Source organism: Bos indicus x Bos taurus, chromosome 5, assembly GCF_003369695.1.
Source record: "Bos indicus x Bos taurus breed Angus x Brahman F1 hybrid chromosome 5, Bos_hybrid_MaternalHap_v2.0, whole genome shotgun sequence".
Taxonomy (NCBI): domain Eukaryota; kingdom Metazoa; phylum Chordata; class Mammalia; order Artiodactyla; family Bovidae; genus Bos; species Bos indicus x Bos taurus.
The window spans coordinates 115,473,048-115,488,678 of record NC_040080.1 but is presented as its reverse complement, the minus strand read 5'-3'; the positions used below and the strand labels follow the sequence as shown (position 1 = coordinate 115,488,678).

Below are 15,631 nucleotides of genomic sequence, written 5' to 3'. Positions count from 1 at the left end.
AGTTCCACTTTAGTTGTCTTCATTTCACTTCATCACTCCGGCCACTGTTTTAAGTGAGATCACCGGTATCTCTTGGGCTGGTGGCTCAGATGGTAAGAGACCTGGGTTCAATCCCTGGGTCAGTAAGATGCCCAGGAGGATGAAATGGTAAGTATCTTTTCCAGTATTCTTGCATGGAGAATCCCATGGACAGAGGAGCCTGGCGGGCTATAGTCCACGGGGTCGCAAAGAGTCAGACACAACTGAGTGACTAACACTTTCACTTTTTAGTATCTCACACCTGGATTAGCACACTCACGTGCTAAACTATAGCTCTTGTGACAAACTTGCACTCATTTTCCCCAGCCCAATCCTGTCTTCAAGTATAAATATTTCAGAATAATAGTCCTAATTGCAAAGATGCATGCCATTGCTCTGCTGAAAATCCTTCCAAAGGTCTCCAGTCCCAGAGAAAGACCAGACCTTCTAAACAGAGCTTGCCAAGGCTTTCGATCCAACCTCAACTCGTTTCTGGAAACACCTCCACATCCCTTACACAAGGTGGGGGCTGTCCTGAATTATTTACAGCGTCTTGCATAGGCCTTGCCTTCTTTCCCTCTTAGGATTTTATTTCAACTCTTCTCTTTAAAAACTCTGGCTATCTCCTCTTCAGCCTCTGGTACCAAGACAGGTATATTTCTTCCAGGAAGTTTTTTCCCACCCTTGGCAACCTTCTGCCGGAGCTCTCCTGACATTGCACTTTCATTTCTTTTCTGCTGTTCTCCTCCAGGACACTACAGCTGCTTAAAGGCAGGGAATAAACCATTATCTTACAACTTGTAAAATGTTTGGTATAGGATATACATATGTTAGATATTGTTCTAACTACTATGTATTCATGTGGAATAGAATTATTCCTATAATTTCCCAGATAGCTATCCAATGTTCATACATTGGAAAAAACCTCAGCAATAGACAACTTACTTTTTTATGAACAATCTAAATGCTAGAATGTTCCCTTAAGGTACTCTATGTAACTACCCAATCCCTCTCAAATAACCAGCGCTTGGCATAAGGAATAGTGACGATTGTGATGATGATGATAACAGTAATAATGATACAGCTAAAATTGAGAGAACTAGACACCATGCTGGCTTCTGAACATGAATATGCACAATCCACCCTCATAACAATTCTTTGAGTCAGATACAATTATTATCTTCCCAGTCCAGATGAAAAGAGGGAGGCTTAAAGAAGCGACAGTGTGAAAGTGATACAGCAGGCAAGTGGTAAGTCAGGACCCAGACTCAGTGAACTGAGTGCAGTCCTTTACATTAACTCACTCCTGTCTCAAAACCAACTGTCAGCTAGTATTTTAACTCTTTTCCCTGAAAAAGAGATGTAGTAAAAATGATATCAAGAAGAAGAAGACAGATTGAAAAATAAAAATCTAGTTAAAAATCTTTATTTTAAATTAGTTTCCGAATTCATTTGTCTATGGAACTCTTTTGAGGGCAACACCTGTTAACATTCTGGATTGCTTTAGATCTAGAAAACACACTTTGGGAAATATTGGTTCAAGCATGATTATTACCCTATTTCAATGTTAAACTGTATTTGCTTTGGCAGCAGTCACATCACAGTACTAACATGAACTGGGTCAGTGGCCCACTACAATGCCAAAGATGTTCATCTTATCTGAATCCTATCCAAATCCTACTGGAGTGAGACCTGGGAAGTCGAAAATCTAGCCATCTTCTCAGGTTATTCCTAGGCACATCTAAGTTTTAGAACCACTATCTAAGTGGTTAGGACCACTATTTTCAAATACACTGAGATAACATTCCTACCCAGAGGCCCTCTCTTCCTTTCAAGCCTGTTCTCCTGCATTCTGGTCCTTTTATTACCCCTTATGACATGGCACAGCATTCTATGTCAAGCCTCCATGTTTGCACACTACTCTGTTGACCTAATCCTTGACTGCTGGAAAACACATCTCTTGCATGTTAACTATTCAAATCTCATCTCCTCTTTATAGGACAGTGCGATCTGTGTGTCCACAGTATGCCAATATCGCTGCTATAGTTTTAATGCATTATACTGTAACCATGGGCAGACAGTTGTTCTTTTCCAATAGAATACAAGTGTCTTGAAGGTAAATGACAAATTTTAACCCTTACATTCTCTGTACTAACCTAGTTTGGGCCAATAGTTAAAACCCAAGAACTGTCAGCAGAGAGATTCAAAAGCATTTGACAGCTTTCATCTTTGAGGCTTGGTTCTCCTCCAGTTGGTTTAATTGAGAGAAATGTACTAATACCTAGCACATTATTTCAACCAAGAAATGCCATCAGTCCTGAATATCCATTGGAAGGACTGATGCTGAAGTTGAAGCTCCAATACTTTGGCCTCCTGATGTGAAGAACTGACTCATGGATGGCATCACCGACTCAACAGACATGAGTCTGAGTAAGCTCCGGGAGTTGACGATGGACAGGGAAGCCTGGCATGCTGCAGTCCATGGGGTCACAAAGAGTCGAACACGACTGAGTGACTGAACTGAAGCAATGCAGCAAGCCAAGGCAGAGGAAACACAAAAGGTTGCAAACAAAGAAACTCAGCACTGAAGCAGTCAAGTACTCAAAACTAAAGACAGAGAAATTTGAGATGAATTAAATCAATGATTAATACATAAACAGAAAAATGAATAGGTATTGAAAACAATCACTGAATTTTTAAAAATTAAAGAATTGATAGTATGCACGTATTACAACTAAAAACTAAGCAGTGGATTCTTATAAGAAAGTGGAACAATTAAAGAACCCTGTTTTTGAATTGAGACTAATCTATTTTGAATGTCATTGAAGCCTATCAGTGCATTAAAATACATTTGATTTCATTGCTTGGCATGAATTTTATATCTCTAACATTGTACTCTAAATATCAAAGCACCGTGAACACCATTTTGAACCTGGGAATTAAGTATAAGTTCACAAATGCCTCTCCATCATGATACAAATATGATGGTTGTTCAACTTTGATGAACCACTAATCATTTTATGTAACCCTGATAGCTCACTCAGGCCTGATAGTAAAGTTGTAGCTTTTAAAAAAAGGCTACTTGGTCCTTTAGAATCTCTTGGCACAAAAAAGGGCTAGCTAAACCTCTGTTCTGTCCATTTCCTACTCAATTTATATATGAAAGATGGGTCTCACTAAGAATATTATGAAAAATTTTCATAATCACCCTCTCACTGTTCACCTCAAGAGGGAAGCAGGACAATTGAAACAATAAGTCAACTTGTAATGATGTCTTGTTCTACTTTCCTAAATATCAATTTTATCCAAATTAATATAGTAAGGAAGCTTCCTTTTGCCACTGTTTCCAATGCCATTACTTTGTCATTGTTTCCAATACAGTTATTATATAATATTCACTTTAAGCAAGTGGCATTTTATCCTCAATCAATAAATATAGAAATAAGCAACCCCATATCTGAACTTATGCAGCAAAATTTACAAACAAGACAAAATTTACAGAAATTGTGAATAATCCTTGGCCCTTTCACTGAACCTAATCAGACAAACTGCTCTAGGAATAACTGCAAAGTGAAAGTGATACTTGCTCAGTCGTGTCTGACTCTGCAATCCCATGGATTATAGCCCGCCAGGCTCCTTATATTCATCCAAATAGATTTTACATCAACATGTTGCCTTAAGTTTAGAATTAATAGTATCATTTGGATATCTTGACAATATTATTTAGGATCACTTTATATAAAAAAGTTTTTGCATTTTATCATTTAATGAATGACTTTAAAATTCTGGACAGTTTTGGTGTAAAGGAAGAGAACATCTGTGGCCAAAAGGTGGCAGATTTTCATCACTGAGACTTTCTCCATGGAGACAACTCAAAGGATAACATCTTCCATTGCTGAGACTAAATCACAGAACATTTGCCAGGAAGGGCTGTCTTGAATTTTGCTACAGTTTTTAAAGACATCAACAATGTTGTCAGATGCAGAAAGAATGGCAAAGCTCTAAGTTCTGATACAAAATCCACCAATGTCTTCAAACAGAAAATTAAGACACTAAGGTGTCTGCATAGGGTTTTCTTAATACATGAACACGGAGGAAACGTCAGGTTACACAGATGTCTCTATCATTATGAGCTTTCAGAAGAAAAGGTCAGTCAAGAAACCATAGCAATTATGGAGTACTTTTTTCCCCAATACTACCAGCAACTTCTTCTGTTTGACTCCTATAAAATGCCTTCTCTCAAACACACACAAAATTATAGGCTGCTTTACATTCCACCAATAGGGAAGGAAGCACTACCTTTGACTAACTACTAAAGAAGGTTGAAGGAAAAGTTTTTTAGTCTTGTATTTACTGACCTCACTAAAACATAAATCTCATTTTAGGTCTTAGAAACAGCTCCAACCATCTTCACTCTAATTTACCAGTTATCCCTGTGTATACCCAACCAAAATGTTGGGCTCCAAAATCACAGCAGGTGGTGACTGCAGCCATGAAATTAAAAGACACTTGCTCCTTGGAAAGAAAGTGATGATCAACCTAGATAGCATATTCAAAAGCAGAGACATTACTGTACCTACAAAGATCTGTCTAGTCAAAGCTCCAGTTTTTCCAGTAGTCATGTATGGATGTGAGATCTGGACTATAAAGAAAGCTGAGCGCTGAAGAATTGATGCTTTTGAACTGTGGTGCTGAAGAAGACCCAAGAGTCCCTTGGACTGCAAGGAGATCCAACCAGTCCATCCTAAAGAAAATCAGTCCTGGGTGTTCACTGGAAGGACTGATGCTGAAGCTGAAACTGCAATACTTTGGCCACCTGATGTGGAGAGCTGACTCATCTGAAAAGACCCTGATGCTGGGAAAGATTGAGGGCAGGAGGAGAAGGGGACAACAGAGGATGAGATGGTTGGATGGCATCACCGACTCAATGGACATGAGTTTGAGTAAGCTCTGGGTGTTGGTGATGGACAGGGAAGCCTGGAGTGCTGCAGTCCATGGGGTCGCAAAGAGTCTGACACGACTGAATGACTGAACTGAAACCCATGATCTGGTTAGTTACACGTGAGAAGAGAATGTCCTATAAAACATTAACCATCACCAATAGGTTGAACAAGGGTTGCATTTAAAAATTCCAAAGGCAATAAAGCCAAAAAAAGTAGAAAAACATATTACAAAAGACACACACACAAGGGATAAAGGGATAAAATAGGAGGTAAGTGAATAAACAGGCAGATTAGTTTTGATGTTTTAAAGGCAGTAGAACAGTAAGATGTAGACCTGGTAGAGAAGGCAGCAATGGAAGGATGCATCTGGAGGGTATCTGGAAATAGAATAAGAAGATAGGGACAATTTCCCTGCTATTGTTGAACAATAGGACATTGAAGAGGACAGACCCTACCCCAACTACTTCCAATAGGCTTGCTACCATCCGAAAACTAAAATTTGTGCAGCTGATATCAAACCCAATCCAGACTAAGCAATCAAGATGGAATGGGAGGAGTGCCGGGAGTCAGAAGTTCTAAATTCCAACCCTGCCACTGTGACTAACTACCCATGGCTATGAACAAGTCAGCTGTTTTTGTGATTTAAGGTCACTGTGTCAGGTTTCCTGACACAATGACCAGTTTCCTTCCAAGTCTCATGAACAACAGAAGTCTGTTATACATACCAGTGTCACTGAAAGATGCTGTGGTGTGGTGGGATGCATGCTCAGTTGTGTCCGACTCTTTGCGATTCCACAGACTGTAGCCTGCTAGGCTCTCTGTCCATGGGATTTCCCAGGCAAGAATACTGGAGTGGATTGCCATTTCCTCCTCCAGGGGATCTTCCCAACCCAGGGATCGAACCTGCATCTGCATTGGCAGGTGGATTCTTTACCACTGAGCCATTAGGGAGGCCACATTCAAAGATTATATACCACATAATATATAATACACGTATGCTCACACACAAATATTCTCAATCAAAACTTTAAGCCATATTCCCACAAGTCTCTTCCTTCACTTATCCATATAAACATTTTATCAATATACAGAGTATGTATCTACATTATGATAGTGAATATATCTTTTTTATGTAAATATATATAGGCTGAAATAGAAAAACTATTTTTTTCTCAAAAGAGAAATAGGACAAAAGAGACACTGATGTATAGAACAGTCTTTTGGACTCTGTGGGAGAGGGAGAGGGTGGGATGATTTGGGAGAATGGCATTGAAACATGTATAATATCATATATGAAACGAGTCGCCAGTCCAGGTTTGATGCACAATACTGGATGCTTGGGGCTGGTGCACTGGGATGACCCAGAGGGATGGTATGGGGAGGGAGGAGGAAGGAGGGTTCAGGATGGGGAACACATGGCGGATTCTTGTTGATATATGGCAAAACCAATACAATATTGTAAAGTTAAATAAAATAAAATTTTAAAAAGAAGAAATAGGGTGCACTATATAATCCATACATATTTTTCTCTTCAAATATTCTTCACTAGTGAGTACATTAAAACACAAACTTACAAAGTGTGCTAGACAGCATACTATTCTCTATGCTTATCCTGATTGAATGAGTTATGAAAAAAGATTAGAACTGAATAATTTGACACTATTTGGTAAACACTTAAATGTGTTAGGCATATCTGTAAATCCTCAAGTGAATAAGACTTTCGCTTCTGTATAAGATATGGGAAGGGGAAAAGGCTGGTGTCTTTGACAAGGCACTTTTCAAATGGAAATAAAACTGAGATTACCTAATCAGTTACCCTTGTGGGTGGATGGCTATACACCTGCACTGAATCTTAGACTTAGAAAATGACAGAGCCGATCATCTTTATGGGTTTCATGACAGAGCGGACAGCAAAATGATTCCTGAGATCAATATGTGGTTGAAAGAAAGCTGTTTTCAATGGAAACAGGAAGCTAGGAGCCAACCTGTTTCTATGGTAACCAGAGCAGCAGCTACCCAACAGCTGTAGGAAAAGAAAAGGGCAGCAAGTTAAAATTCAAAAAAAAAAAAAAAAAAAACACAAGAGAAATCCATGCTAGTTTACCTTAATAGTGTGATGGTCCCTAGAGGACAATCAAAATGAGTGCAGACATGCTCTTTTCCTACCCAGGGATTTTCAGCATCACTATCCTTGTTTTTTCCTCTAAACTTCAAAATCTTGGAGCTGGAAAGAAGTTTGAATACTTATCTAATCCAGTGTGTCATCCCCATTTTTTCTTTCAAAATAAAGCCAAAGGAAATCAAGAATTAGAAAGATGAAGTAAATTCTCAAAGGTCACACAGCTAGCTGTGAAAGCAGAGTTAGTGCCTAGGACTCATGGATTCCAACTCAGGCATTTTTCCAATGCACTTTCCATGTACTCTCTACTCTACTCTCTTCTCCTCCCAACACCTACAGTTTAGTCACTTTCTGTGAAAATATTGACTACACAGTATTAAAATTAATCACCACCCTTCAAACTATAAGCAAAAGGCAATGCTATCTTGTCATAGAAAAATCTTGACTGTTTTTCCAAAAGAAAAGCCCTTCATACTTCAAAAAGAACTGGATCAAGTTTATATAATCCACTGATGGTTACAGTTTAGATTATCTTGCCATTATGTATTTCCTTAGAGAGACCTGTGTTTATACTATATCAGTCCTTTAGTGCTCTTTACTATTTCATTCAGATACACTTCTACAGTTGCCATAATAAAAAAGGGTAAATGATTCAGAATTTGAGAATAAAAATGAGATCTGAAAACTGCATTTACTTTATTTGCAGTAGTTAAAATAAATAGTAATGATACATATTTCTAAATGGAAAAGGTTGACCTGCATTTTTTATAAAACTACACATTTCCTCGTTTTCAGTTGCTTTGAAAATAAGCTGCTTGACAGAGAAGAAAAATTTCTCTGACTCTCATTTAGTTTTGTCAATTCAGGTCTACACATGAGCTCTTGGGAAAATATAACAGAAAGAAAAAAAAAAAAAAAACCATACATAAACTGTCCAACTACTCACCTTTGGCATGATAATGCCCTAGCAACAGATTAGGTCACCTAGTCTGGGGTCAAATACACTATCAAAAATACAGTTCTACTAAAGTTACTTGCTTTTTTAAATTATGTGTTGAATGAGGCACTCTCTAATCTTATCCAATGCTCAGAATATATGAATAAAATCAAATATATCTGTGAAGTGTATAATGAGTGGCCTGGAAAAAGTCAAGGGAGACTTAGATGCTTATATAGCAAATGCAAATACACCAGACTCTTAACAGCAGACTCTTTTTAGGGGTCTGAAGTTTGGATTTGTATTGTCATGTGGTTGGCCATAACTTTTAATTGTGAGATTAAAAAGATGGTTAGATAGCATCACCGACTCAAAGGAAATGAAACTGAGCAAACTCTGGAAGATAGTGAAGGACAGAGAAGCCTGGCGAGCTGCAGTCCATGGGGTCACAAAGAGTCGGACATAACTTAGTGACTGAACAAACAACAACAAACTTTTAATTAAAATAGGAAGGGATGAAGACACTCAAACACACTGTAAATAATTCAGTTGTTTTCTCTGCAAATAATTCAGTTTATAGCTATAAGCACAGCTTGTCTCATACTCTTCAATAATATTGCAAAGAGAGAGCCTATATATCACTCTGAAAACAGAAAAATCAAGGCTAAAAAAGCCTAACACTTTCATAATAAAATAAAGACTAACAGAAGCATAAAACTGTTGTTTCTTTTTTTTTTTTTTGGCCACACCACACAGCTTCCAGGATCTTAGTTCCCCTGCCAGGTATTGAGCCCCAGTTTCTCCTAACCAGTGGCCCACCAGAGAATCACCAAGATCATCATTTCTAAACGCAGTATTTTCCCGAACATCTCAAGCAACACTTCCACATGAGTTTTGGTTTTTTTTTAAGGGAAACATCTTTAGTGTCTCTGGAATTTTGCTTGTTGTTATTCTGTTGTACTTTTAACTGAATAGATAATATTTTAGGAAATATTTTATTATAAATAGAGTGGTGAGCTTACTGAGGCCAAGTACTATATCTGCTCACGCACTTCTAGTATCTTATATAGTTTCTGGTCTACAATGACTGCAGAAACAATGTTAATTGACTAAAATTCTAAAATTTTAATAATTAACAACAATATTTCACAAACAAGCTTTATTTGGCCATTATTTCTTTTAACTGGAGTAAGGCTCACAGAACAAGAATTAATACGTGTTCTTTCTTTAATCTTAATGTATGACTCAAATTGTCCTTACCATATTATAACTTTAAAAAATTAAATGCGACATCTAAACCTAGAAAATAGTTATTTAGAAGATCATTCCTTTCCTGTTTTGTACTTTGAGGTAGAGGAAAAAATGTCCCATAAAAAGCAAATTACATATATGCAATTCTGAATCCAATTTTAGATATTCAAATTTAAATTGTAATAGTTTTAAGGAGTATATTTTAGTAATTCTGTGGAAATAAAACCATTTAAAATGCTTTTTTCTATTTGTAAATATTATTCAATGCCATCAACAGGATAATCTCTCTTCTTTCCAGATCTCATTTTCTCCACAACAGGTTTCCATGACAACTTATATTTAAATTTTTATAAATTTCTAATATATTTTTAAGAATACAATTCATAAATGTAAAATATAAACTTATTTACCAAGTTAACCTGAACAATTTAGACTGTTCAAATATGTATTTACATCATAAATTAAAAGCAACAGAGGAGGGGGAAATGCCAACCAAAACAAAAGGCAAAAATACAATGCTGTAAAATTAAATTAATTATCTAGTTCCTACCACTGTTGTTTCAGTCTGCCAATTTAGACTAAAAAAGTTAGAAGTAAAACAAATCTACTATATAATTAAGTCACTCTCCTCAGTACTGGGAAAGGATAAGGACAATGATGAAACAAGTATAACAAATTGAAAACAGAATTTGCACAGTTAAAATTGTTCATCTCAAGTACATCAATAAAAGATGAACTAATGTAAAATGAAAAGTAAGAGGGTTTATAAAAGTTAAATACTTCTATTAAGAATGACATCAGTAAGACCACAGCTGAAACAAACCACTTGATAATTGATTTTATGTCTCCTAGAATCATGTCCATGAAAATATAATTTCATCCAGTGACCTCCCAATGTAATTCTATTTACCAAAGTAGTCAGATAATATTGTCAGTCAATCATCTGAACTAAAAGTGTCCATAAAAAAAATATTAAATCACATGTAAATAGAATGGGGACTTCTGAGTACTCTTTTTTAAGCAACCCCTAATAATTTGAAAAGCGATTTTTCTGAAGACAAATCCCACAAATGTTAGCCAATCTGAAAAAAAAAAAAAAAAGGAAAAACATTACATATAAACTGGTCAATAAAAATTGAAAGTTAGAACAGGGTTCATTTGAAGAAAACTGGAATCCCATATTTGCACTCTAATGTTGGGTAGTGCAGCCAAAGACCTGGAAAAAAATGTGTATGTATGCATATATATATATACACACACACAGAGATAAGTCATAGATGACCTTTCAAAGTTAGAAGACTAAGGACTGTCCTATGCTGCATTAAATCTCAAGAGCAACACTGTCTGCAGAGATTTCACAAGCCAGATAGTCAGTTATAATCAGTGGTTGCGGTGGAAAGGGCCTGGGGAGGGTGTCATGAGACCTTCAGCGTAATTTTGGCTTTGCTAATAACTTGCTCTATGACCTTGGCCATCACTTAGCATCTGCAGTCTTCATTTTCCTCATCTACAAACTACAGGTTCCTCAAGAGGTGACCTCAACGAAATTTTCCAGGTCTCTCATTCTCAGCTGATTCTGTTTCTAATGGCTCTTTGACCTAAAACTAATCTCTAATCTATCTGTGTTCTTTTCCTCACCTAAAGTGGATGCAGGTCAGATTCTTAATATTATTACAACAAAATCTTGGTAAGATTTTTAAAAAACTATTTTCAAGTTAATGGGCTACCCTTAGACCATTAATTCATAGAATCAAATTCCATAGCAGTAATAAAAATTGAACGCCTTGAAGCTTTTCCTGTGCAACCTAGCCTCCAAAAAATGCATTTTATTATCATGAATAAAGATAATAAAACATCCTGGTTTTTTATACCACATAAAATAACAAAATTATATGATGAGTCTGAAAACAAATGCAGATTATCTTTTTAGTCGCCAATTGGAAAGAGCACTATGGCACACAGCTGGAATCCAAAACAACAGAGATAATTGTCATGAGTCTCTGATTTAATTTAAATAAATAAATAAGTCTGCACTTTTTTTTTTCCCTGAATGCCAACTCTTGCTGAATTCATAGAATGGTCTTAAAAGGAAGATCTCGGAGTTGAAGTTATTAATTCTATATTCAAATATGAGAATGTGGACATACTGGAATTTATGTGTGCACTTAAATACCAGATCCCATAACGTAGCAATGCTTTAAATTGTCTCTTTGATAGTCTATATCAAATTGCAAACAGAATACATGCTCAGACTTCTAAAGTGGTATCAGAAGCACATCTTCTGACATGTTATCAGACAGCTGCAAAATGTCTCAGAGGCAGAGACTTCTGACATGCAGAGGATGGAGCCAAACTCAAGCTGGGAGAAATCCCATTCTGCCCAAGGAGGATCTTTCCTAGGTTCAGAAGCAAACCAGACACATGCAGTTGCAAAGATTTAACTAAATACAGTACTCCATTCTCACACAGAATTAAAAACCATTCACATACTGCATAATCTGAGGTTATTTATATTTCTTTTATTTCCTTTAAAATTAGAGAAACCATTACTAGTTACTTTTATCATCTCTTAATTTTGAAGAATTTTGAAGAATCAATCCGGTGTGTCAAAGACTAAATTTAAACTGTCACTCAAACTAGAAACTGAAAAGAAACATGAGTATGGGATCAAAATGTATAGAATAAAATTAAGTTGCCTACAATCTAAATTAGAGACTCCCACTGAACTAGGACCACCGAAGTGTCCAATCGGCATTGAACCTGTAAAAGACACAGAGCGCCAGGGGAAAGACACAGACTCCAAAATTCACTGTGCAGGTGGGCTATCCCGTCAGTTTACTGAGGCAAGCAGACTCAGCACTGCTCTCCCTTGGATGGAGACAGGCCCAAACGATATTCAGGAGGTTCTCTTTCCAAGATGAACCCGTTCATCTCCCGGCCCAGCCACAGACATATATGCCGTTTCCCTCTACTGCCCTAAGTAGGGCCACTGCTCTGCGTGAGTCAGGCGTGTCAGACCTCACTGGAAAGATCAAACCGTGATGATCGGGAGGCCTGGAGGACCCTCGGAACTCAAGAAAAGGTTGGAATAAAAGAGAAACAGAAATTCCACATCATGAAGCGTGGGTAGCGATTTCAGAACGAGGTTCCAACAGACTTGCCCAGAGCAGTGGACATTTGCCCTGCTGGTCCCACCTGGGGAAGTAAATCTCGGTTTGAGTTGAGGAGAGGAGGGCGGAGGGGAACGGGGCGGGTAGAAAGAGGACGAGGGAGGGGGGCCCTGAGTTTGCCCTGAGCGATGGGCCCCCAGCCTACCGATACGGGACACCCCGGCCCGCTCCCCGAAGCCCTCTGCTGAGAGAGCAGGACGTCTCGGAAGGGATGGGGAGAAGCTGGAGCAGCACGGAAGGGGGCGCCTCTGGCCTTACCCGGGCGGCTCTGGACGAGTAGGGGTCCTCGAAGAGAGCCCACATGCGGGGCTGCAGCCTCCTCCAGCGGCCGGACTTGCCGTCTGGGCCCCCCAGGCCCGCGGCGTCCTCGATGCCCAGCCTCTTGGCCGCCAGGTCCTCGTCGTCGCCGGGGTCGCCGCCGAGGAGGTCGGGGGCCTCGAAGATGTCGAGCGCCTCCTCGGCGTCGCGGTGCTGCCGGTAGGTCATCCAGCAGCAGGGCTCCACGTCGGTCTCGTCGATGCCCCAGAAGGCCAGCTCCTCCTCGAAGAGCGGCCCGCACACGTCGGCCGGGCAGTGCAGCTTGCCGGTGCGGTAGTAGTTGAGCACGTAGGCAAAGACGCCCGGGTGCCGGTCGAAGAAGAACTCGCGGCCGCCCCCGGCGGGGTGGTCGCCGCCGCGGGCGCTGCAATTGCGCGCGCCGCCCTCCAGGCAGCCGCCCGGCCCGGGGGACCGCGGGGGCGGCCGCGGCGGCGGCGAGCGCGCAGGGGGCGGCGGCTGCAGCGGGTCGCCCTGGGTTTCGGAGGCGGCGAGCAGGGCCAGGCGCGTCCCGGGCAGGGTCTTGAGGGTGCTGCGGTAGGTTTCGTGCCGGGTGCCCCCGACATTGAGGATCACCCTCTCGTTGCTCTCGATCTTGCCCATCTCTGTGCCTCAGACATGACTGGGGGGAGGCGAATACAGCGCCAAGTTAAACAGCGCGGCTGGCGGAGCCGCGCTGTGACCCCCGCCCCCACTCCCAGCCCCAGCGCCCCAGGATGCAGCGTGGACGGGGAGGTGAGGCGCCAAGGAGCCTCCCTGGAGAAGCCCGACGCCCAGCCCTGTCCCCGCCTCACGCAGCACTGAGCCTTCCCCAGGTTTCTAGAGAACTGAGGAGATAGCAGTCCCCATCTTCCTCGACCTCTCACGACCCCTCTCCCCCAGCCTCTCACCTTTCTCCCTCAGCTCTGCCTCCTGCAGCTTCTCACCCCTCACCTTCTCTCGAGTTGAACCCGTTTCCAGTCCTTACACCTCCCCCGCTCTCTCCCCAGTCCCCTCATTTTCCCCTCCGAGATCCTCCCGCGTTTTCTTCCTCCGCCCCATCCTCTCCCCAAGCCCGCTCCCTTTCCTCCCTCACACTGAGACCCGCTTCCCCCCTACCCTCTCCGGGAGGCAGTTCCCTTAGGCAAGGAGTTCTCTGTGCCCAGGCAACTTGACAGTGCTGGGTGGAGAGACCCCCGGACTGGGCGGCGAGCCCCCCTCAAACGCGTACCCTCGGTGAACTCTGGACGGCCCGCCGCTCCCAGGCTCCCGGGGAATGCCCTCTGCACGACCTGTTCTCGGTTCACCTCTCCTCTCCCTCCCGGGCCAGGCAAATAGACCCAACGCAGAAGTCGGAGCAAAAACAAACGTCCCTGCTAGTGCCTTTCACCAAGGAGACCTCTGCCTAATTTCCTGATCCAGTTTTCTTTTCACATGATTGCTGTGAAAATTATTATTACTTGGGAAAGGAAACGACTAACTAGAATCCATTTTGGAGAGAAGTGATCCATGCATCCCACCCCATCCCCCTTTCCCAAGAGAAACAAACGCCTCTCCGGTGGAGAGTCGGGGGCTGCTTCCCAGGAGGCGCGAGTGGGGCGGGTCCCCGAGGGAAAGCTGCTGGGGGCACGCCCCCTGGACCCCGGAGTTGGGAGTCCTGGTGACGGTGTCCCCGTTTCCGACCTCCCAGCCACCTCTCCCCGGGGCTTCGGCTCTCCAGTCCAGGAGCGGAACGGAGCGGAGATGCCTGCCTCGCGGGCTCTCGCACGTCCTTCCCGGCAAACCCGCCCCTCGCCTTCCCGCCCCTAGTTACCTTAAGGAGACCGAGAGGAAAGTGCTGCTGCTCCGGCGTCCGAGCGGACGAGGGGCTTGGGGCAGCCCGACTGAGTCCCGACGCCCAGCCCAGCCGCCAGGCGCCAACGAGAAACTACTTGTTGGCGTTTTCCCGGTGCAGGTGGTTGGGCCGCTGCCCCGGGTACCGGGCTCGCACAGACAGCGCCCGCCGGCCGCCCGCGCCGCCCGCCCTCATTCCGCGAGCGGCGGGCGCGCCCCGCGCCGACCTCGGCGCCGAGAGGCAGCATCGCGCGGGGCTGGGCGGACCATGGAGCGCGGGGCGGGCCCCGCCGGCGCGCCGTGACCCCGCCGGCAGCGGCCGCCGCGCGGCCCACCCGAGTCCGGGGGGCTCATCCGCCCGCAGGCGAGCCCACCCGACCTACGCGGGCCGCAGGTCTCCTTCCGCTCCGCAGGCGGCCGCTGTCGGAGCCGCCCCTCCGCGCAGCTCGCCGCCGGCCTCTGCGCCCGAGCCCCGAGCTCGCGGAGCGGCGGGTGGGTGGCGGGTGGGTCTGGGGAAGCGCTGCTGTACCAACCAGGTTCAGCTCCTTTCCTTCAGGGAGACTCTGTCCCCGCCCTCTCTGGAGCGGCTGTCTGCCTTATTTACACCCCACTCTCCACACCCTTTCTCTTCCCGCTACCCCACCCCTCCCAACAAGTGAGAGCGAAAATCTGAGACCAAGTGTGTTTTTTTATGTTTGTTTTTGTTTTTTTTCTTAATGGCAGCAGAAGGGAGCAAGCTCTACTTACAGGTGACAAGTGAGTCCGGTCTCTTGCGTCTTAACCATGGCTATGGCTTGCTCTTTTCAGTGAAATGTAGGTCTCCAGTCAGCACATCATGGTTATATAAAACAAAACAAGTTTTAAAAGTTTATTCCAGGAACATAAGGCTCTAGCAAGTGAAAATTCAGGTTTATCAGAAGCTTAAAAAGACAAACTACAGATATCCAAGTACCAAAGCAGTGATCTCATTAGCCAGTTTCTCCCTTTCTAAAAATTTTATTGGGCCCTGTATTAGTTTGCTAGGGCTGTCAATAATAGAGTACCACGAACTGGATTGTTTAAGCAG

At 42.7% G+C, this 15,631-nt stretch overlaps 1 protein-coding gene across 13 annotated transcripts in view; it reads right to left on the bottom strand.

The window, feature by feature from the left end:
- Positions 1-15,383, bottom strand: part of KCNC2 (potassium voltage-gated channel subfamily C member 2) — a 287,584-nt gene extending 272,201 nt beyond the window's left edge. For 5 of the 13 annotated variants that reach the window (XM_027543331.1, XM_027543336.1, XM_027543343.1 and 2 more), the window contains exons 1-2: positions 14,546-14,712; positions 12,697-13,375 (exon numbers count right to left, since the gene is read on the bottom strand). In XM_027543331.1, coding sequence (XP_027399132.1) covers positions 12,697-13,356 — 660 coding nt within the window. In that variant the 5' untranslated portion in view covers positions 13,357-13,375; positions 14,546-14,712. Of the gene's footprint in view, positions 1-12,696; positions 13,376-13,643; positions 13,668-13,963; positions 14,261-14,545; positions 14,718-15,312 lie in introns of those variants that run through there. The other 8 variants (XM_027543335.1, XM_027543342.1, XM_027543333.1 and 5 more) reach the window with 7 other exon arrangements.
- Positions 15,384-15,631: the final 248 nt, after the last annotated feature.